Source organism: Lotus japonicus, chromosome 1 (assembly GCF_012489685.1).
Source record: "Lotus japonicus ecotype B-129 chromosome 1, LjGifu_v1.2".
Lineage (NCBI taxonomy): Eukaryota > Viridiplantae > Streptophyta > Magnoliopsida > Fabales > Fabaceae > Lotus > Lotus japonicus.
In genome coordinates, this window is record NC_080041.1 from 29,542,016 (window position 1) to 29,565,727 (window position 23,712).

Below are 23,712 nucleotides of genomic sequence, written 5' to 3' on the forward strand. Positions count from 1 at the left end.
AAACCCAATTTCTCAATACCCAAATAAACCCCTTCTCATCTATTTTGAATCAAGCAAACATAAAGCAACCAAAAAAACACTGTCAAGAACGCTCATCAACATCGAATAGCTTGATCGAGCCCTCCCCACCACTACTGACAAACCAAGACGAGCCAGATCGAGATCAGATCAAGTCAGACCGAGACCAAACAAACCTAGATCAAGCCATCCCCACCACTGACGAACCCAGATTGACCCAGATCGAGACCAAATGATTAACCATCGCTGCTTCGAGTTTGGGTGGTTCGAGGACATGGCCTCCACGACGATCTACAAGGAAGTGAAGGAGTGGGCGGGGAAGGACTTGGAAGGTTTAAGCTTGATGAGGGTTTTGAAAGTCTAGTAATAGCTTCATGTTTTTCTCCCCTCCACTGTGTGGTTTCAGGTTTTGGAGCTTGAGGGTGTTTTAGGGAACCGGGACTGGATTTAAGGGAGTGAGAGAAGGGGGAATTGCACGTGAGGAAGGGAATTAAACAGAGATGGAGATGATTTGATTGTAAAGAGCTGGTGGAACGGAATTTTGATGAAGATAGAGATACAGATCAAGTTAAAAGATTAGGGTTAAAAAATAGGATTAAGGTTTTTTTTTTTTTGTTGATATTTTAGCAGAGAAGAGGAACGAATTGGGATTGCGAATTGGGGTAATTTGTGGGAAATTAGGAAAAGATTGGGGGGAAATATGTTTAAGTGAATTAAGTTAGGGTTAGGATTATAACAATTAACAACTTAATTTATATTAATTAAATGTTAAAAAAATTAATTTTTTTAATTTTTTAAAGCCACGTCATCATCATTTGTCTAGTCATCATGTCATTTCATCACTCGCCGGAGCTCCGGGCTCCGGCGAGGACTTGCTCCATACGTTTTCCATTCATATTGGTTGATTGTTGTGTTCGTGTGTTAGAAACATGAATGTGTTTGAAAATAGGAAATTTATGGATAATAGATTGGATCGTGATAAGCATGTGACTGAAGAATTCCTTATAGGAATTCATGAATTTATTAAGCATGCTTGTGAACAAGATCAATTTGTTGTCGGAGTTGGGAAAATAAGGGGCCCTTGTAAGAAATGCAAGTGCATGAGATTTGAAGAAATATACGTGGTGAAAGTGCATCTGTGTATGAAAGGTTTCATGATTAATTATTATCATGGACAAATCATGGAGAACCGATTCCTCAAATTCTCTCAATGGTGGATGATCACTCTTACTACGGTAATAGTGGGTAAATGGAAATGTTTAATACTTATGAGAAGTTGTTGATGGATGTTGCTGGACCAGTAGTTGGTAACTATCTTGAGCAAGAAGACATGATGACCGAAGATCCTAACCCTGAAGTATTTCAATTCTTTAATTTGTTGAACGCCACAAATTCTTCTCTATGGGATGGTTGTGATAAATATTCTATGTTGTCAGCTTCTCTAAAAGCCCTAAGTTTGAAAGCTCTATGTATATTTAATGTGTATGTATTTATTTTCTTATGCACTTATTTTCAAATCAACAAAGCTTAAATTTAAAGGACTCTATCTTGATAATGTAATTTTCATTCAATTATGTAAGCTTTAAGTTCGCATTAGTTTACTTACTTGGTTTAATGCTCATTAGCAGTGTTTTAGAAGTGATACCAATTTTATATTATATTTTGTTGTATACATAAAACTAAAGTTTCAAGATAATTGTTGAACCATTAGACCATTCATAAGTTCTACAACCTTGAGTTACATGCACATCTCCTTGTGTATCTCGAGAATTTCTTGTACAATTGAACTTGAACGTTGCTATGTTGATGTGTATGCTAGAAAATATATCAAGGTACTGATTTCTTACACTATTTTGTTTTGCAGTCATAAGAATGAGTGAACCCGTGAAAAGGTCTGATTCACACATGAATAATATAAAGAATTGGAGAGAGCGTGAAGGAGATAGTTGAACGTACATGTTTTTCACCATTCCTAGATTAAGAGAGCTTCTGGATAAGCTTGGGGATGACTTCCACATACCATTGAGTCTTTTGGAAGCTCTCTGGAACGTATATGATGATGGTAATCAATGTTTCTGACTCATAAGTGTTGAACATCCAACTCATTTGGATTTTGGATTAGAAGATATCTTGCACATCATATGACCAATTGATGGAATTCAGGTAACTATCTAATATTTTACTTGAATGTTTGTTTTATTTTTTTGCATTTTCCAATTTTTTGTTGATATGAATATGCAATATGCCAACGCAAATGAGCCTGAAGCAGAACTTGCTATTATTATGGCAGGTGTCAGGATACATAAGTGGGAACCCTATCAACTTAGTGATGGAACATCTTGCTTTGGATTCAGATAAGGCATCAAAGTTGTTCTCAAGCAATAGTGGTGACAAAAAGGGTGGTATGATCAAATTAAAAAAGTTATGTGAGTTCTTTGAAGGTGCACTGGGAATGATTCGAGTCCTGAGGTGAAGGCAAAATCCTTCATTCTCTACATGCTAGGAACTACCATTATTTCTCGTCGGGCAATGACGGTCATGCCAGATTTATTGCCCTTGTTGGATTTAAGTAACATCGATAGTTATGCTTGGGGAGCAACTGCTTTGTCACGCATGAACGAATCTTTGAGGGAGAAAGACTCAGAAGCAAAGAAAAGTATTTGTTGTTTTTCGTAGGATTTAGTTGTAAGTTTTTAGATCTTTAGATTGTCAACTCTGTCATTTTAACTTCTTAGATTTCAAGTTTTTCATGACTTCATCTCTCTTATAGGTATTTGCATTGGAGAGATTCCCTAACATATGGGGGGAGCTTATTCCACCATCTGAATAACTCTTGTGTTTGGGGTGGATAAATGTTGTTCACAAGGAATTCACGCAAACAAGAAATCAAAAATATGTCTCAGACTACCAAAAGATATTTCTAGAGATGATTGAGGATGCTGTAAGTTTTATAGTTACATATGCAGTGGTAGGATGCCCCCATCTCTAGCTCTAGCTCTATAGTTACCTTCTATCTCCATCATCACCTTCACCCTCTATGTCCTCAGGCCACTAAGTATAATCAAGAAACCGTAGATACTCATACCCTTGAAACTCTCGGCATACTCCAGTGATGTCTATAGCAAGCTATTTGTTACCTTGTTATTTATGACCAATGCCATAAGATTGTTATTCACTTTTCAGCCACAAAAATCTAAATTCATGGCAAGAAAGCATTGGAGTTTGAGTTTCAACGAGATTCAAATGATTTGTATACTTTTAATCACTCAAACATTTCATGAAACCATTGACCTCTAGACCTTCAAACATGCTTAATATGGTAATCAAAACCTGTGAAGCATATAAAAGCATAACTTGAATTAAAACCTCACAAAATTACCATGCTACTGACTAAAACTAGTTAAAAACTGTAAAATGACGCTAACACAATCAAAGTGGCCATGAACAAGGGTTATAATATGACACCTCTTCCTCTTCTTAGGTCTTTTAACTTGGATTTCATTTAATTGTCTATCAAAATACTTCAAAGCAATCCAAAACTCATTCTTTTTCTTTTTTCTTACAATCCATCCCAATTACATTCATTTATCTTAGAAAATAAATTCGATTCACATGTTAATCTATATACATACATATGAATGAATGCATACTGACATTTCTTTGAAGAATTTGACAGATCATGTTGATCAAACCTATCACCAAATACAAAATCATACCCGAAGTAGATTGTGATTCCACCCAAAACGTGGCAAATGTGTTACTTGTGAGACCCAAAATTTCAGTTATAGAATTAATTAATTAAATTCCTATCCACGATTAATTAAATTTCTTCGATGTATCATGAGGGAAACCTGAACAAGTGTTTACTGAATGGAATACATTTATGAAGGAGAAAGTTCAGGAAAAGACTAAGAATAGTATTAGTCGATATAAGTTATAGCGCGGGTCTTATTCGCTTACGCCTAGGGCAAGAGCGTTAGTAAACGACTAATTTACTCTTAAAGCACTATAGGAACTAATTCCAAAAATCTTCAGAGAGATATAAGAATTTCTCTTATTCATTTCCATGACAAGTCTTTCGACACGAAACCCTGGCATGTACAAACGTCCGATTCCAATTCTCGGAAGTTTGCCGAAACTGAATCCCTAATAGCTCAAGAACCTTAAAATAAACTGTTGATGAAGACTTTTTCTATTCGGAGCCTCAAACGAAGATTCCACACGTGAGTACCGATTTCTTTCGATGTTTCTAATCTTTCTTCAGAATGAAGTTTTCTCATCCGACATCAACTGCAAAAAGTAGTTTTTCGGGTAAAATAGATTTACGCCGACTTTGGATCGTTTGCCTTAATTCTGAGAAACCTGTTTCGAGTTCTGGAATTCTGTCGCCAGAACCTATCTTATAATTCACAGAGGAACGCGCCGGAAAAATCGGAATCGCGAAATTTTCATTTTCCCGTGTTTTCCATCTTCTATAAATAGGAGAAAAAAATCAAATTTTCCTCACCATTGGAGCACCAAACCCGCGAGCTTGAAGGAGGAGAGGGAGAAGGAGATTTTCTCCGTTTCTTGCCCGATCGTCGCTCTGTTGGTTGCTACGCGTAGGCCTCGAGGTATAGATGTTATTCCTTACCTCTGATCGTAAATTCTATCGCTTTTCTCTATGTCTTTCTGTGCTCAAAGTTTTGAGCTTTTTGTAAAATTGTCCAAATAACTTGATTTCAGTGTCTAAACTTATTGCCTACATGCCCAAGAGCATGAATATCCGGTTGTTTTCTGCTGAATCTCGTCGAATCGTCGCAGAGATCCAATTTTCTGGGAAAAACCCATTTTTGGGTAAAAGCTTCGCTTTTTGAATCAAAAACTTCTGACTGAGCTTAGCGTCAGTAGGATTAGTTGTTATAAATGTCATTAGGAACACGCTCATCAAATTTATTTTTCAAAATTCCGACTTTGAGTTTTCAGGCTAAAAACACTGACCAAAATACCCCTGTGTTAGTTTTCGACCCGATAATTTTTCTGAGAGTTTCCCTGGCCTAGATATCGCCTAAGAATACCTAGGAATTAAATTAGATCGAAGAAAAAGTTCGGGAAACCCTATTTCGATAGTGGCCAAAACTTATTTGGTATGGTACCGTGTCCAAAAATAATTTTTGGGTTTGTATGACCTGAGTTATAGCGCAGCTCTCTCCGTTGTCGAAATTTTGGCTTTAGTTTCGTGTCATTCCGAGTTCTGTAGCTTGAGTTATGCACGTTTTAGCGAATAAAGTGTTTTTGTACAAAACTTGAATCGAGTCAAAACTCATCCATTCGGGGAAATCCCTTCCATTCATGCCTAAATGTTGTACTCTGAAGCTTCTTGAGCTTTGTCTAACGTTAGTTAGTATTGTTTCGATTATACCGACTTATTTTGATTGATTTTTGCTTTGTTTGCTCTAAGGTTCATTTGTGGAAACCTTGGACTTGACTGAGCAAGCTTGTGAGTGTGACTTACACTGTGATTCTGGAGGAACTAGAGGTGAGGGAAACTTACCTTGCTAGCTAATGTATTAGGCGTCGACCAATTCGACTTGATTTATTGTTTATGCACTTGATTGTGATTGACTAGGAAATGTTTTTCTGGAGGCTTCAGCCGAGTGAACTAATTGAGACGTGTGTCTCCGTTTTCTGAGGCTTCGGACGACATTGGTGATTGAGATTTATTTATCGCTTTGATTTGCCATTGATTGATTCATATGTTGTACTTGCTAAATGGATAATCATAGGCTATGTGAATACTTGTGCACATGATTTGCTGGATTATATTGATTATACTGTGCAATTATACGAATATTTGTGGAACGTCAGAGTGTGGGGAAACAGGTAGTTATGTCATACTAAAGATGAGAATTTGGGAAAAAGTTTGATGGGACGAACCGAGGTTCGGACCCTTATTATTTTAGTGGATCGAGATCTTCTCTGGGAGTTACTTGGGATGATGGGATCTTTTAAACTTATAAGATTAGAGATAAACCTAAATGGAAACTATTTTACAAGGAAAATTCATAATACACTAAACAACCTTTGAACCCTTTAAATAATGATAACAATGTCAGATGAAAGCTTAGGGCTTGGATGTTAGTTTTGGAAAATGAGAAGTGTCGCCGAATCCAAGTTTTGGGAAAACTAATAAGTTTCTGAGTATGTTGGTACTTTTCGCTCGATGAGCAGTTTGTTGTTTGACTATCTAGAGGATAAGTCGGGGAACTATTAGTTTCCAAGTACATTGGTACTCCTTCGCTCTTTGAGCAGTTTATTTAGTCACCCAAAGGATGAGTCGGGAAGCTTCACTGAGGCGTGAGACTTCGTGAAAGCATGGAACTTCACTGAAGCGTGAGACTTCGTGAAAGTGTGCAAATTCACTGAAGCGTGAGACTTCGTGAAAGCAGAAACTTCGCTGAGGCGGGAGACCTCGTGGAGACGGGAACCTTCGCTGAAGCGGGAGACTTTGCGGAGGCGTGAAACTTCACTGAAGCGTGAGACTTCGTGAAGGTGTGAAACTTCATTGAAGCGGGAGACTTCATGAAGGCGCGAAACTTCACTGAAGCGTGAGACTTCGTGAATGCGTGAAACTTCACTGAAGCGTGAGACTTCGTGAATGTGTGAGATTTCACTGAAGCGTGAGACTTCGTGAAAGCGTAAGACTCCATTGAAGCGTGAGACTTCATGGAAGCGTGAGATTTCATCGTCGTTTACCCTAGGGCAAACGACAGGGAACATTTGTTTAGTTAGACACTTGTGCGTTGGGAGGACGATACATTGTTTGACTAACCTTATCACCTAACTTAATATGTTGAGATTTTGATGATTTGATATTGGTGAACATCGTTATGTTATTTGTTGAATTGTTGAGATATTGAATATTGTGTTGTTACTAGAGATTCGATAACATGCCATGTATATACCTTAGGGTAGGCAACGCAGAACTTATATGTATATATACAACATATATATATACCCCCTTATTCTTCACATGTTGCTTGTATTATTTATCATATTATGTGAGTTGACCCTCGCGCCTTGGCTTTGTGTTCATGTTTGTGTTTGGGCGGTCGGCCTGCTGCCAGACGTTCAACAGTTGATTCGTGATGGTTCGTCGTTCGGGGAGGACCCGGAGCGAAATGACTACTACTAAGCCTTCGACGTGGACCCGGACTTCATGCAGGATCGGATGAGGGTCGATGTTAGGGGTGTAGTATATGAGGTGTTGTTGTCATAGCTCTGATTCTCATTTCTCATTTTGGGGCAGGGTAGGTCCCTTACTATTAGCTTTTTGTGTGGTTCTCTTCCATGAGGATCACAGGGAGTTTGTCGGATGTAGGAGGTTCTTTTGGAGGCCGTTTGGGGCTGACTTACTTTCTTGGAGGACTGTATTTATAAAACTTATGACCCTGTCTAGGGGTTGCACTTTTTCCTGCGGGCACTACTTTTAGTTACTTGATGTTACTTTCCGTCACTTGAGGACACTCGTGACGATGTTTTTAGTTGCAGCGAGGGTTGTGCCTATATTGTATATTTGTCGCTGTTAATCGCAATTGGGTTGTGTCTTTATTTCGCAAGTCTTTTTATTCAAACAAAACGAGAAAAAAAAAATACTTGTTTTTCCGCCTTATTTCATTTTTGAGTTACTAAAGTGACACCCGGAAATCGGGGTGTTACATTACTCTCAAGGTCCTCTAGATATCCTTATGTTCAGTGTTCGCTAAAAATCAATCAAGTCTCTTCCTCTGTATTGAGCAGGAGCCTTCCATTTGACCAAGTGAACAGATTCTACCCAATAAAAACCAAATCGATCAAGTTACACTCTTACATGGCATCAATAAAATTCGTAGATTTTTGCGGTTTCCACGATGAGCCTCCACGCTTTTCCTTCTGAGGCGTGACCTCATTGAAGTTGCCAAAATTAGTCTATGGTAGCTAGGTGCAGCTCTGGTTTCAGCGAGTGGAGGAGCTGCCATGAAAGGTCTCTTTGAGCCATGGTTGTGTGGCCATAAAACCTGGTGAAAAGATTTGGGACACCTTGTGGAGATATATTGTCGCATTAAAACTGATGTGATAGCTGGAACAAGTGCTAATTCCGGCCCAAAGGAGAGTCAGTAGGCCCCCAAATATTTTCCGCCCTTCACCCATAAGTTGACAACAAATATATTAACAAGACCACTTGCATAATGCAAATGTTGCATTCCATACGCTTTCTTCCTCGTTTCCATAAGAAAATCAAGACTGAGACTGAGACCTTTAGTGCAGAGGAGATTCTGCAAAACTTTCATTGTACGTGGGTTCTCAAACCCACAACAGTTCCAACTTAAGATTTTCATTGTTCTTTGTGGGCTGCTCGGCAGCCTCCAATGATAGTAAATGAGCTTTTTGTGCCATTGGAGAAGAATCAAAGACCTCAAGCTGATCGATTCCATGTCACAAGCCTTCCTCTTAGAATCACCTTTAGACCCACAGAAACTGCCTGCCGCCCAGAGGGGTCTTGGTCCCCTAAGGGTCCTTTGCACCTTCTTCCACCAGTGGAGGTTTTCTACTCTTGTGGGTGCCCTAGGCTCACCATCCTCTTCCTCCCGAGAATGCATTATTTAAATCATTTAAGAAGATGTGAATTGGTTAGGATGCCAAATTGCTACATATATTTATTATTTCCCGACAATTATAGGTGACTGCAAACATACTAGCCATAAAGCTCGCGGAACACAAAGTACTTATATTAACATACTGGTGCATATTAATTAGCTGTAGAATAGGTATACACTTTCTGTAAATTTAATATGAAAAACTTTTACAGCTAATTATATATTGGTTTAAATATTTTTCAGTACATGTAAAATAGGAATGAATTTGATTTGATCCCTTTAAGAAAATAACATTGCTTCTAGTCCTTCAGATCATTTTGTGGCGATTTAAACACGACAAAGACTAATTTCACTTATTTCAATAATATTTGAAACTAAAAATCATAATTTTTTTTTGAGTGACCAAACTCATTTTACCCCTAGTTTACGGGGACAAAATCATATTTAAACCTCTGCTTGTAATTCTACCAGCCAATTCACAAAATTAATTCTACACACATATTTTATATCCTTCATTGGGAAAATACACGCACGTATTTTACATGATTCTATTAAATATAAATGTATATAAATTAATTAATTATTATGTACAGACATGTAAAATATTTTACACAGTCATCCAATTTGAATTCATCTATTTTATATATTATAATTAAATTTAAAATTTAAAATATTTAAAAAAATTAGAGTGATATGATTAGATATATTCTTTACACTATTCATACATGTAAATTAATTTGTAATTAAGTCAAACTTTGAAAGATAGAATATGAATTAATTGTTGGAACTTGAAAATGACATTGTCTATTTTGTTCACACGAAATGTCATTGTTTACAGTATAATAATTCATTAGCTGAATGTTTAAAAAGATTAGAGTGATATGATTAGATACAAGTACGACTGTGTAAAACACTATTCATACATATAAATTAATTTTTTTTAAGTCAAACTTTGAAAGATAGAATATGAATTAATTGTTGGAACTTGAAAATGGCCTTTCTCTAATTTATTTACAAGAAATGTCATTATTTACATTTTTCTCTTCTATCTCATTTTCACTTAATTTTTCTCTCTATCTCTCTCTGTCGTAGTAGTTGTATCTTACTCATGATATAAGTGGATTTAAAGTGTGAATAAAATAGTATTCGTGTGTATCGTATATGTTCTCTGATCTACACGTAAATCGTTCATAAGAAACTACATCAAATTCCAAACACTAGAGAATTTAGTCACACATAATCATAGAAAAATTGCAAGTGTCAAGTTCAAACCTTTCAATCTTGTTCAAAAATCTCAAATCTCCCTTAAGAACCCCGAAATCACAGCTCTCTCTTAGGATTTCAAAAGCTAAAAGTGATAAAAAAAAGCAAACTAACGAGTTTTTAACTTGCACCGCATGTGTGCTAGAACCAGCACTCGTGCGCTAGGCCTATTGACAACTTTGACCTCCTTACGTAAAATAGCTCGTATGAACTCGGTAACTGTCCAATCGGGCTAAATTTTTTATATGTTTTTCACAACAAATTGATTTCCAATCTTGACCAGTTGGATCGTCAATCAAATATTTGTGCTAAGAGAAATATCCCACGCAAGTAGCAGCCACGTTTTTGAGTTAAATCTATCTTTATCTTCTTCTCAAATAACTTTATTTTCAAAATCTCTTTTGATCTTTGTTATGTACTCCGGACTTACTAGATCTATGAATATTCTAGTAAACCCTAGTAGAGCAAAAGTTAGGAAATATGATGAAAGAATAAAGGTATAAATATCATAGAATGAGTAAAAGTTAGAGAGTACAATAAATGATCTCCCTTTTATAGTGGGGATGGCCTGAAACTCTAAGATGATTGGGGAATTGCCCAATTCCCGATATAAAAACATAAATAAGCTTAAGCCCATCGTCAGGACGGGCGACCCTTCTTGTAGAGTTGAGACTGTTCTCTAGGTTGGCAATGTCTTCCTTTTCAGCAGGCCCTCCCGAGCAAGATCTTAACGCATTTTTGCCCTTTCAATAGTATCAATTTACTAGAATCTTTTTTTTTTGTACATCAGAAAGTTAAATTGTACCTCTAGGAATTTATCCATGAACCTCCCTCACCCCAACCCTGTAAGACCAATATTTGGTCAGTTGGTACAACTCTAAGTTTTGATGATAACAAGTTTATATTTGTGTATGAACAATTATTGTACTCTAACGTTTGTCTTTTAAGTGTTTGACAAACAGGTTCTGACTCTGACCCAAAGACATATTTATCAGAAGTTCAAGACCCAAGAGTAACCAATGTTACGCTTCTGCAATCACTATGTTCTTCTGAACAGTAGTAAATGCTTCAGATGTTTTGAAGATTAAAGCTCTGATGTGGGCTCTGAAGATTCAAGTGTTGAAGTTCTAAAGACTAGATGTTCTGAGCGAACGGTCCAGAAGCTGAGACTTCAAGATTTTGAAGTCCAAGAGAAAGCTGGCTCTCAAGACCAAAGTGACTCTGATTCTAAAGACCAGATATTCTGAGTGAATGGTCCAGAAGCAGAAGTTCTGAAGGTCAGAGGATCCAAACTTCCTTTTGACTCTGATCAATTGCTTCACAAGTTCCAACATGAAGCGTCGCCAAGATCAGAAGTCAACTAGGCTAAGGCAATGTCATTGTCAATAAAACAAAAGCAGTGTACTATTCTGACCACCTTACCTACGAGGTTCAGCCATAGTAGGTTCTAGAATTTCCAGAATTGCCCTCCAACGGATAGATTCTTTCAACGAATACAACACCTCATCTTGGTGTATAAAAAGGCTGAAGAGAGAAGAAATTGGCTAAGAAACTATTGTGCAATACAAGTGAAAACCATCAAGCAAAATACCTTAGCAATATTTCTTGATTATTCTTATTGTGTTTACTCCTGCTTGTTTAGAAGCAAATCTATGTAAACCCAAACCTTCTACAATCTGTTTGTAGTTCCTTGAGAAACCAGTGAGGTCAGATTTCTTGAGAAGACTAGGACTTGTGTGTCTTAATGTTGCTAGTTCTTAGATTTATTAGTCACTGAGCAAAGCGTGCTAGTGCAGTTGTAACAATCTTTGAATAGTGGACTACCTTCATTCTACGAAGGAAGAAATCACCTTAACGAGTGGGCTGGATTAGCTTGAGGCATTTATCAAGTGAACCAGGATAAAACACTTATGTGTTTTTCTCATCTCTTTATCTTTTACACTTTGTGTTTTTGAAACCGAGAAGATTTGTTGAAATCTCAGAGGGAAATTTTTTAAACGTAAAACCCTATTCAGACCCTCCCTTTCTAGTGTTTTTCATACCTTCAATCCCTTACCACTTGAGCTATCATTCAGAGACAATTTACTTGAATCTTCTTATGAAACACCCCTTATCTTTTATCAACACAAAATAAAATCATAAAAATATCTAATAAGTCTATAAAAATACTAAATTAACTTAAAAATATAAATATACATAAAGTCCTAATTGTATGAAAATTTTCGGAAATATCCTAATTAATTAATTAAATGCAAAATAACTATAGAAATAGTCCAAAACTAGTATTAATCATGCGTCATGCACGGATGGAATAAGAGTACTTTGTCGGCATACATCAGACATTTTCATATTTTGTCTCTTGTTTTTCTTTTTTAAATACGTATATTACATATTTAAGTTTTTTTTCTAATCCGAGTTACATTCTAATTCCCTTTATTTCTTTCTAATTTGTTATGCTTTGAATCAATATACCGAAATCATTTTAATCTTTAAGATGTATATACGAAAACATAAAATACAAATTTTTCGAGTTAATTTCGAAATTTAATCCTTTAAAACTATTTGATATTATTTTTTTATGACATATTTAATATTATTTTGAACGTAATATATTACATTCAAATTTTTGATTTTATTTAATTATATAAAAAATAACCATAATCATTAAAAAAAAGACTTTGTCGGCATACATCTTAATGGTAGAAAAGTGACAATTGACTTTTATTAATTATTCTATTGTCATTAAAAACCATTAAATGCCAAATTAATACAGCGGTTATTTTTGAAAAAAAGTCACAATTGACTTTTGTTAATTATTCTAATGTCATGAATAGTAACTATTAAATGCAATACCAATACATCAATTATTTTAAAAAATATGAATTATTTAACATTTAAATTACATAAAAAAAAAATGACATCTACCTACTAATTATAGTATAAGAGAGAAAACTTATGAAGAAATGCATGGAATGAGGGGATGACACTTGTCGGAGTTACCAATTTTTTATTTCGGATATAGTATATATTATAGAATCACGAGTAATCAAGATTCAAAAAACAACTTTTTTTTACTACTGCGACACGAATTGGTAAATCTGATTACATGCAAATGAAAAATACTACCACAATACTACCACAACTCCACAACCACATTGCCTTTTACACCCTCCAGTCACATATATAAGAAAAATGGTTAGGAAAGGGTAATGTATTAATTGCCAACATTTTGTAGTAATTTAGAGAAGAATTATAGTCTTGAGAATGCATTATTTAAATTATTTAATAAGATGTGAATTGGTTAGGAAAGGTTAATGTATTAATTGCCAAATTGCTACATATATTTATTATTTTCCTGTGAATTAGCTGACTGCAAATAAACAGCTATAAAGCTTGCAGGACACACAGTGTTAACATACTACTGCACATTAGTTGTAGAATAGGTTTACACTTCTTAAAGTTTATGTAAATTTAGGTGCTTTAAATATACTAATCATTTTCACTCGTGCGTTGCACGGCGATTAAGTTTACTTTGTAGATATATATGTAGCATATCAAATAACAGAGAGTATGTTCAATCATGCATGTGAATAGACCAACGTAAAAATTTTAAATAGATTTCGTTGTATGGCCTACCGATGTCAACACATGAACAATATTATAAATCCAAGTTTTTACGGAATGTGTTGCAAAAACAAACAAATTAAAAAATCTCAAAAATTTCAACAACATGATCGCTTAATAGAACTTGTTGTCCATGTTCAGTGATAATGACTTCAGACTTGAAGTTGAAATTTGCTACCAATTCAATATTTGATCATCGTTACCTACAATGGAAAAAGTAGATATCAGAGTAATAATTAGTAAGCAATACAAAGATGAACTTGATATATCATTTGAAAATTAAAAACAAACCTTATAGCAACATAATTATCCTTCAAGTTAGATGACCAATAAGCTGCTTGACTTTTATTTATACTGTCAACAATTAAAACAAAGACATATCAGATTTGGTATTTAAAAAAATAAAAACCCAACAAAATTGTAGTAAAAAACAACACTTACATATCAAATATTTTCAAAGACTTCTTGATAGACAACGTTGCGGGTAGTGTTAGAAACTACTCCTTGGTCATCTAGGATTAGTATCTTCAAACCTTTTCTAGATTTAACTCTTGATAGTGCAACATATAATTGCCCATGAGTAAAGACATGTCTTGGCAAATACAGTCCAACATGAGATAAAGACTGTCCCTGACTTTTATTTATAGCCATTGCAAAACATAAAGTAATAGGGAATTGTCTGCGCTGGAATTTGAATGGAATGTCAGAATTAGATGGAGTTAAGCTCATCCTTGGAATAAAGGTTGTTTCTCCCATCGTGTTTCCGTTTAGAACAGTAGCAACAATTATATATTTAGTCGAAGAGTGGACTATCATTCGAGTGCCATTACACAACCCTGCAGCTTGGTCAATGTTTCGAATGAGCATGATAGAGACACCGACTTTTAGTTTAATTTGATGGTTTGAAATTTCGGAGCATTTGTAATCATTTAAGAATTCAGATGTAAGCCATTCCGCATTAACACCCGAATCTTCATCGGACTTGCATGGAGTATCACAACTCAAGTACTCTGTTTCCTCGCCAGGAATCATAACTAACATAAAGTTGTTGATTTCCTCTACACTTTCAAGTTTTGGTGCAAGGATTGCTCTTTCTTGGAAGAATGAATTTTTTTCCAAATTAAACAAAAGTTTCGGATATGAAAAATTTACTATTTCAAGTAAGGGATCCTTACACAGTTCAATAAGAAGATCTGGAGGAATCTCAATGAGTGATGAATGTTATGGCAGTTAACCTAAATTCATACATAAGTTTCAAGCAAATCTGAACATGACTTGTTCAGCAGTGCAGACGCCTTTTGATCAAATAACACAAAGGTAGTTGTGTCTTTTGAATCCATAACCCTTAGTTGAATTCTAAACTTGTGAGATGGAGAAACAACGTGACGATTACATGGCTCACAAAAATACATGTCATCGGCCGGATACACTTTCTTGCTACACTTGCACGCAGGGTAATGCCAGACCACACCCTCTGCAATATACTTAACAATACCAAGTACAACACAAAATGATTTCTGAAAAAAAAATGCATTAATCAATAGTTGTAACAGATGTTATTAGGACGGACATAAATAATATTGTCGAGTTATGAAGTGAACAATATACTTCAGCAAGATCTTTGAGTTGGTCGATGGTTTTCCCATCACTTTTTTTTTCAGAAAATCTTCTTCAAGGGATATTTTTTTGGCAGAGTCTTGAAGTGAACTAATAATTTGTGCTGCTTGATCATTTGATTCACGAAACCTAGGGATTAGCCGTACATATAATTAATTCAAATAACTGTTAAAAAAATTGATAAAATAAATATACAATTTTTGGGATAAATATTTCAGAATATAATTTACCGAGCACGGAGAGGGCCAACTTCTTGAATCAGAGGATTAAAAAGAACCCTAGTACCACCATAAACATTTTGGATGCTAGTCTTACCTGTAAAAAAAAATACAAATTAAAAATTAAACACGTTAAAACAATTTCAATCTTAGTAACCTCCGTAAATTTAAATAATACCTTTAAATGGCTTGATCTTACAACATTGTACAACCACGACAGCATTGGTTGCATCAACAGATGAAAGATAACCACTGACTTCAGAAACGTATTTCCCGAAAAATGCACATTCAACCCGAACCCTAATCACCAAAATAGTTAATTCAATTAATTTTTGTATACATAAAATTAGGATCGATGATTTGAATAAGCAAAGAACATGAGGTGTACCCATCTTGGTCAAGCTCTATTGTTATCATCTTCTGTTTAGTACCATCTTTTTCAAACTCTTGTTCTCCACCTGCTCCCGTGATAATTCCAATTACATCCGGTGAAAAAAAGTAAAAAAATGTAAGAAAAATTAATAATTATTATTGAAGAAATCAAGAGGCTACGGAAGAGTTAATACCTATAAGGAATGATGTATCAAGGTCCTTATACATTATGTCAGCAAGTGGAACAAAAGAGTACGGTGTTATGTTGATAGCCTTGTTAGGTAGCAGGCGTACAGAAGTCTGAATATCAAAGTTGATCTTGAATGGATGCTCGGTTGGGCGAAAATCACGTCCGCTTTCGCCAACACCGAAGTAGGAAATCTGGTATACTTTTCCTTCAGTTAGCAAAGACTGAAATCGATAAATCAAAGTCTTCCTAACAATAGCATGAATCTTGCAGCCCTGGAATTTTAAAAAATAAACAAACTATGCAATTTATGAATGCATTGAAAAAAATACATTAAAACTGACTGATTCAAAAAAAAAAAACTAAACTATACCTTGTCATCCATAAGTATCATATCCATTGAAAAGGGTATCTTTGAGCCATATAGGCTCGGACTTAGCCATAGATGATTGACCTTCGCAACAATTGTCCAGGTTTCTTTGGAGGCATCTATCTTGGCCAGATCGTCGATTCTTGAAGCCATCAGAAAAAAGGTTAATTTGAAATATGCAAGGAATGATGGAAAATGCTGGGAATGATGGAGGAGAAATGGCACATGAGGGAGTATATATAGTCTGAAAGTAGGGTTCACTATTTGAATTTTTTTCCCAATGATTGATCAGTAATAAATGCAGCGGTCAACAATTTTCCTTATATACATTTAATTCCATTCACACAAATCAGTAATAAATGCGTTTAGAATATGTTATAATTTATGTCAATTTCGAATTTCTTTTCTATGATAGTGCTAAATCAATCAATATTCGGCCGTGTCACACACGATTCACAGGCAATCAGCGTTTGTTGGTTTTCCGCATTTATTTCTAATTCCATTCACAGGAAATCAGCGTTTTATTACGGAAAGTCTGAGTATTTTTTGAAAATACCATCATATATTTTATAAAAGAAACAACCAATTAAGCAACACCAAAATAAATGCATTAATTAAAGATTTGTAACTACAATTTGCTTATTTGATTCCTTAATTATTTGCTTTTAATTGTTTCCATAATTAAAAACCAATAAAACAAAAATTATGGATTTATTTTGTAACTACAATTTGCTTAATTGATTCCTTAATTATTTTCTTTTAACTGTTTCTATAATTAAAAATCAATAAAACAAAGATTATGGAGTAAATTTTGTAACACTAATTGTGGTTAAAAAATAATACGGCTGGAAATTAAAAAAAATAACTTTTAAAATTCTGTCCGCAATTAAGTTTTTTTTTTTTGTTGACCGAAATTGTTTCCAAAATAAACTCATTAATAGGTGACAAATTAGGTTTTATTTTACCAATTTTTCTTATTTTGAAACAACGTGATTAATACCATCTGAAACAGGCCAATTCCATCATTTACTCGTAAAAAATTAAAAAGTCAAGAAATTATAACGCACTCATTTACAACGTGATTAATACCATCTGAACTTTTTTTGTGTTTCTTTTGCAAATATGGCTCTTTTAATTGTTTCATGGTTGTGGGCTTTTGGTGGGCTGTGCATGAATTCTAGTTGGGAGAGGCCATTTAATAGGTGACAATTTAATAAGTGATAAATTAGAGGGAAATTGATTTGTATAATTAATGTTTGAAAGTCTCCCTGGTTGTGACACTTGTCAGCAAGAGAAATGGGTGGGAGGAAAATCATTCTAAAAATGTCATGTGTCTAATTCTTTTGGATAAGGATTCTCTTTTATAAAGTATATAGATTTGTAATTTTTGTTTTGAACGAACAACCCTATATTTGACATCCTTGACTTTATAGGTTGAATCATATTGAGTAAAAAAAATTCAAATCTTTCTTTTTGTACATTGGAAATAAACTATATTACCTCTGGATCTCCCTCTCCCAACTTATATGTCCGCTTATTCTTACCTCTTAAACTGTTTTTAAAACCTTTAAAATGTTACTTTTGAGAAACTTTTTTTAATAAAATTAAATCTTTTGTTTATTTGTCATCAATTTGATCAATTAACGATTTAGTACCGAGCCTAGTTAACTGAGAGTAACCATTCAAATTTTTTTCGTATTAGTTTTAGTCTCCGTAAATTTTTTAAGTTATATATACTTCAATTTCTCCTCTTTCACGTCATTTTCTTCCTCGTCATCTTTTTTTGAAAGATAAAAGGTTAAGTATTATTATCCACAAAAAACCCCTAAGGACAGAACCCTTAGGGAGCGAGATTAGCCCAAAAAAAAGGGAGCAACTCGACGAACAAAAAGAAACCCCACTACACCTAGAAGCCCTCGACCAAGACCCAGGAACAAAATCAAAACAGGGCAAAACAAACAGCCATGAAACGGAGGGGAAAAGCCAGAAATAAACCCCTTAACCAAAAACAGGAGCATCCCGAGAGAAACAATTAGAAATCAAGACCTGAAATGATCCTCATAAACCCCAATGATCCTCTTAATCTATCTTTTTTTCTTAGAAATACTAAAATGCTAGAAAATGAATCTAAACCATTGAATTGGATAAGGCAATTAATTTGACTTATACTCCTACACTAAACTTTGAGATAAGTTTGAGATCTCATTGTCCTCCATAAGGCTTTTTAATCCTAAAATATCAACAGATATAAGACAATGTATCTTCGTGAATTTAAAGTCTTAACAAAACATTATCCTCGTCTATAATATATGTTATCCGATCTACACGCAAACTGTGTAGGATTGAACTAAAAGGTAAAAAATAATTCTTTTGGAAACATAAGATGTATTTTTTTAAGGAGTTTAATGAAAGTGTAAAATAGTTTTACACAGACATCTAATTGAATCCCGCCAAATCAGGAAATATCTTATTCTTTTAATTAAAATTAAAGTCAAATGTAATTATCTCTCCTATGTAGCATGCTTTGATTGGATGACTGTGTAAAACTATTTTACACTGTCAGTGCATATCTATTAAACTCTTTTTTAAAAAATTTAAACATGAGAGGTAAAAAGATAAGATAAAAGGATGCAGAAAATTAATGAGGACACCGGTTGGGAATTACTTATTACATGTACATTATGGGAATGAACGTACCTCTTACTAGCTATTTTAATATAGAAATATAGAATCATAATAGTGATCTATATATATATATATATATATATATTCTGATCCAATTTAATGTCCGAATCAAAGTTTTGGATTTGCCATCAGAAAAAGTCAAATTTTGCTTCAAGTCAAGTATAAGAACGGCTCCTTCGCACAAAGCTGAATCATTCATATCTAAGCTCTATGGAGTTTCTCAGTCAAATCTCTGTTTTTATGCTTCTTTTCACAACACTGAACCCTGTATTTGCTACCACAAAAACAAAAGCTTGTGATTTCCCTGCCATCTTTAACTTTGGTGCCTCAAACTCAGACACTGGAGGCTTGGCTGCTGTTTTTGGAGTACCGACATCACCACCATTTGGAGAGACTTATTTTCGCAGACCAACAGGAAGGTTCTCTGATGGTCGAATCATCCTTGATTTTATAGGTACGTATTGTTTTTCCCTTATCATGTTGGACTTTAAATTCACTTATGGTTATTTCTAACTCATTCTCTTCAATCTTATTTCTAACTCACTTACTCTTTATGTATATTTTTCTTTCTATCTAATCACGATCATTTAGTTTCTCTCATTTGTTTCTCTTTTATTCATAATTGATTTTGTTGAGATGTTAAGTGTGAGTAAAGAAGTCCCACATTTGATGGTTAGAGGAGAGATGGACACTTTATAAGTGAGAGGACTCATACACTCATCATTGCCTTAAGGTTTTGGGTGATAGATGTAGTGTCTAACAGGGTAATAGACTTCTTATCTTTTGTTTGATGTGAGATGAATAATAGTAATATCTTTTTTTTTTTTTTTGCCTACAAGAGGAAGGCAAGTAATAGTAATATATGATACTTTTGTAAAAAAAAACACAAATATTTTTCAAACATTTATTATTCTCTAATTTTATGTTTTTCAAAAATATTTAATTTATTGAAATTATTATTTTTCATCTATTTATAACTGAATACATGATTTTTTTGTTACAAAATTAACTAAAGTTAATGTTTTTTTCTCTTTGTTTCAAAAAAAATGTTTTCTTTTTAATATATATTAGTCTATTTTTAAATTGTATATAATTATATAGGTAACAATTTAAGTTTGACTGAATAGTAGAAAGTCATAAACAATAAAAGAATTACAATAGTCTAGTTTTAAATTATTAAAAATTACATAAGTATGGAAATAATTTTAAGTAGATAAAATGATAAAGAAAAATTCGAGGTTCTCAAAAAAAAATAGATATTTATATTTACTATTAGTACTAACATTTTAAGTGAGTGCTCTATTTACTTCTTTTTTATATCAGAAAGATAAATTACATACTTCAAGTATTGATCCCTAAACTTTTTCTCTCCAACTCATATGTCTCTCAATTCTTGTTACTTGCGCGGACACCCTAGTACTTAGTTAAATTATTTATTTTCAATACTAAAAGAGTACTGCACTTCTTAGAAAGAATTTTTTCTTTTCTTTTATTTATATATATATACATTTGTCAATATTAGCATAGTATTGGATTGGCTTTACACAATAGTAGCAACTAGTAACCAACAAGTTTCGACAAATTTGGTAGATAGTTGAGTCCATTAAATATTTAATTGAGCGTTTAATTTCTGATCAAAGTGTATAAGTTTTTTTTTGAAAAGGCAAAAGGTAATAAATCAATAAATAAGGGACAAAACGGGTGTCCCATCCCATGTGTATAAGTGTATAGAAAAGGATTTATTAGAGTTACAGACCCACTTAATATAGTAATAGCTATAAGGGCATTAATCTCATAAAATTTACGGATATACATGATGAGAAAAAAATAAGTATAGCTAGCTAATACAGACTAACAATAGTTTGTTAGGCAGTTAGATTAGTTACTAGTTTGTTACTAGTTTGTTAGAGGTAGTTCAGTTAGTTATTAGTTTGTTAGCAGTAGTTTTAACACTAATAGAGTGTGTATTTAAAGCAAGATTGCAATTGATGTAAATTACCAATTTCATTTTTCACTTTACTGAATAACAATTCATCAATTCTCTCAATTCTCAATACTAGCAACTAGCTAGCACTATATACAATCCTGGTTTGCTGTGGCTTTCATCTCTCATGCATAATTCACCCCAATTATTCTTCCTAGCTAGTATTTCCCTTTCTTTCCCAATGAAGTTATTAATTTCACCTCTCACTGTTTCTTTCTTGAAAATGTTACAGTTGGGGTTGTTGTGTCCGCCAATAATTATTTCTTACCTCTCATTCAAGCTCCTGTTTTTTTGGGTGAAAGATTTTAGGTGAGCTGAAGGACTGACGGGGCATCTTAAATTTTATAGACAGAGGACTGACAAGAAGGGTAGTCAAGGAGAAATTTAAATTATTTAAGGCCATCAGTGAATTTTTCACCTAATACACATGATTTCTTTTATTGGCCATTTTTTTTTCCAGGGAGGGGATTTATCCTTTGCCGGATTCAATTCCTACCCTTATACCTACATATCTTTTAACTCTTACAACTTGAGCGAATATTATTCCTTTAGATTTCAAATCAAATTAATTTCATGCCTAAATAACTTAGTTACAAAATCCAGCAATTAATTTTGTCATCAACCAGATTATTTCGAAGTGAAGGATTTTAATTCTAACTTTGTTTCATAATTTTGTAATTTCAGCTCAGAATTTTGGATTTCCATATCTCAATGCATATCTTGACTCTTTGGGATCCAACTTTTCCCATGGTGCAAATTTTGCAACAGCGGGATCCACAATTAGAATCCCCAATAGTATTATACCTAACGGTAGATCAAGTCCATTCTACCTTGGAATTCAGTACATTCAGTTCAGAGAGTTCATATCCAAAACAAAATTCATTAGACATCAAGGTTAATTTTGAATTTATCTCTCATTGATGTCTTTTGGTGGTTCTAAGTTTTGACTAACACAGTTTTGCATGATTTTGTTCCAATTTTTCTTTAACAGGTGGCCTGTTTGCAAGGTTGATGCCTAAAGAAAAGTACTTTTCAAGAGCTTTATACACATTTGATATTGGTCAAAATGATCTTACTATTGGCTTTTCTAATAATACAACTATAGAACAAGCCAAAGATTCTGTAGCTGATATAGTCAACAATTTCACAACACATATCAAGGTAGCCAATCACTCTTTGATTTATTACTTCATGAATGATAAAAGTGAAATTTTTATCAAGCCAATTAAAATGCAATGAAAAAGGGTAAAAGGGTACCTTAACACATATACAAAACTAATTTGTTAAACATGATAAAAATGATATTAAAGGTCTTTGATGATATTTTGTCTTCCAAAATAGTATTTGAATACTCCAAAATAGTATTTAAAAATTATTAAATAAGGAGTATATCATTTATCACCAAATTTATTTTCAAATGTCGTCTGAGAAGACTAATAAAAAATATTTGTAAATTTTGAGTATAATTTTAATTATCTTAGGACTAACAATATTGATGCTATATTTTCTTCAAACTAATTTAATTATTCAGTCATAACATTCTACCTAGTTAGATGATTTTTTAATTTCTGATTCTAATTGAATGTAATTTGGTGATCAAGAATTTATACAATTTGGGAGCTAGATCATTTTGGATACACAGCACAGGACCACTTGGCTGTCTACCTGCCATTTTGACTAAATTCCCGTCCGCTGAAAGAGATAGTTATGGTTGTGCAAAGAAATATAATGAAGTTGCTCAGTATTTCAATCAAATATTGAAGGAAGCCTTAGCTCAACTTCGTGGGAACCTTTCTCTAGCTTCAATTATATATGTTGATGTTTACACTCCAAAGTACTCTCTTTTCAGCAACCCAAAAAAATACGGTGAGTCAAATTAAAATTATCATATTCTTATTCTCAATCTTTTCTACCATGAATGTTACTAGTTGAAACTTCAATATTTTTTTTAAAGATTGAAAGCTTTTATTAATTTGCAGGATTTGAGCAACCTCTAATAACTTGTTGTGGCTATGGTGGGAAATACAACTACGACGATGGAGTTCAATGTGGAACAACTATAAATGCAAATGGTAATAATATATTTGTGGGCTCATGTAAAAGGCCATCTTCTAGAGTGATATGGGATGGAACCCACTTTACCGAGGCAGCTAACAAGGTTGTCTTTGATTTAACATCTACTGGGGCGTTCTCTGATCCACCCATTCCCTTGAACCTGTCATGTAGCAGAAATCTCACTAAAAGTTAAGGAGCTTTTTTTTGTATTTGTTCTGAAAAACTTAAAAACGGAGAATCATTTATCATACAAAACTTAAAGCAGAAACATAAAGTAACATACATGATCTTGAAAGTCATGATTTCCATACCATCTGAGTTAGATGAGGAAGAAACCATAGTCTTTCCTTTCAGAATATTTGAGAAGAATTGATGAAGGTTGTTTCTCTGTTGGGATCCCTCTTTCACACATGCATAAGGATTGAAGTTTCTCTTATAGTGTAGCTTGTTTTCACTCTATGTCATTCTTTGGGCATTTGCTGAAGGCTAAGTTTTTTCCCTTTTTGAATTGTTTCAAATCCAGAGGAACAACTTGCCATGTTAAATCTCTCAAGAAATTTATTGACATAAGCTTTATGAGAAAATCCCAATAGTCTTAGTGATCTATCCCGATATATTTCATTGCCGATCACATAGAATGTCTCCCATATCCATCATTTCAAAGTTCTTAGAGAGATATTCTTTCATTTGATACATCATACCCA

At 33.9% G+C, this 23,712-nt stretch overlaps 2 protein-coding genes across 2 annotated transcripts; one reads left to right on the forward strand and one right to left on the reverse strand.

The window, feature by feature from the left end:
• Nucleotides 1-13,719: 13,719 nt before the first annotated feature.
• Nucleotides 13,720-16,437, reverse strand: LOC130732185 (uncharacterized). The gene is made up of 7 exons (XM_057584293.1): nt 16,288-16,437; nt 15,922-16,189; nt 15,744-15,813; nt 15,534-15,655; nt 15,368-15,452; nt 13,812-13,874; nt 13,720-13,723 (listed from the first exon to the last, which is right to left on the reverse strand). Exons 1-7 carry the CDS (start codon nt 16,435-16,437, stop codon nt 13,720-13,722), a joined length of 762 nt encoding a protein of 253 aa, XP_057440276.1.
• Nucleotides 16,438-19,113: 2,676 nt separating this feature from the next.
• On the forward strand, nt 19,114-23,546 carry LOC130734345 (GDSL esterase/lipase ENOD8-like). The gene is made up of 5 exons (XM_057586710.1): nt 19,114-19,423; nt 21,638-21,847; nt 21,945-22,114; nt 22,555-22,819; nt 22,933-23,546. The coding sequence occupies exons 1-5, from the start codon at nt 19,180-19,182 to the stop codon at nt 23,199-23,201; spliced, it is 1,158 nt and encodes a 385-aa protein (XP_057442693.1). The 5' UTR covers nt 19,114-19,179; the 3' UTR covers nt 23,202-23,546.
• The last annotated feature ends 166 nt before the right edge of the window (nt 23,547-23,712 follow it).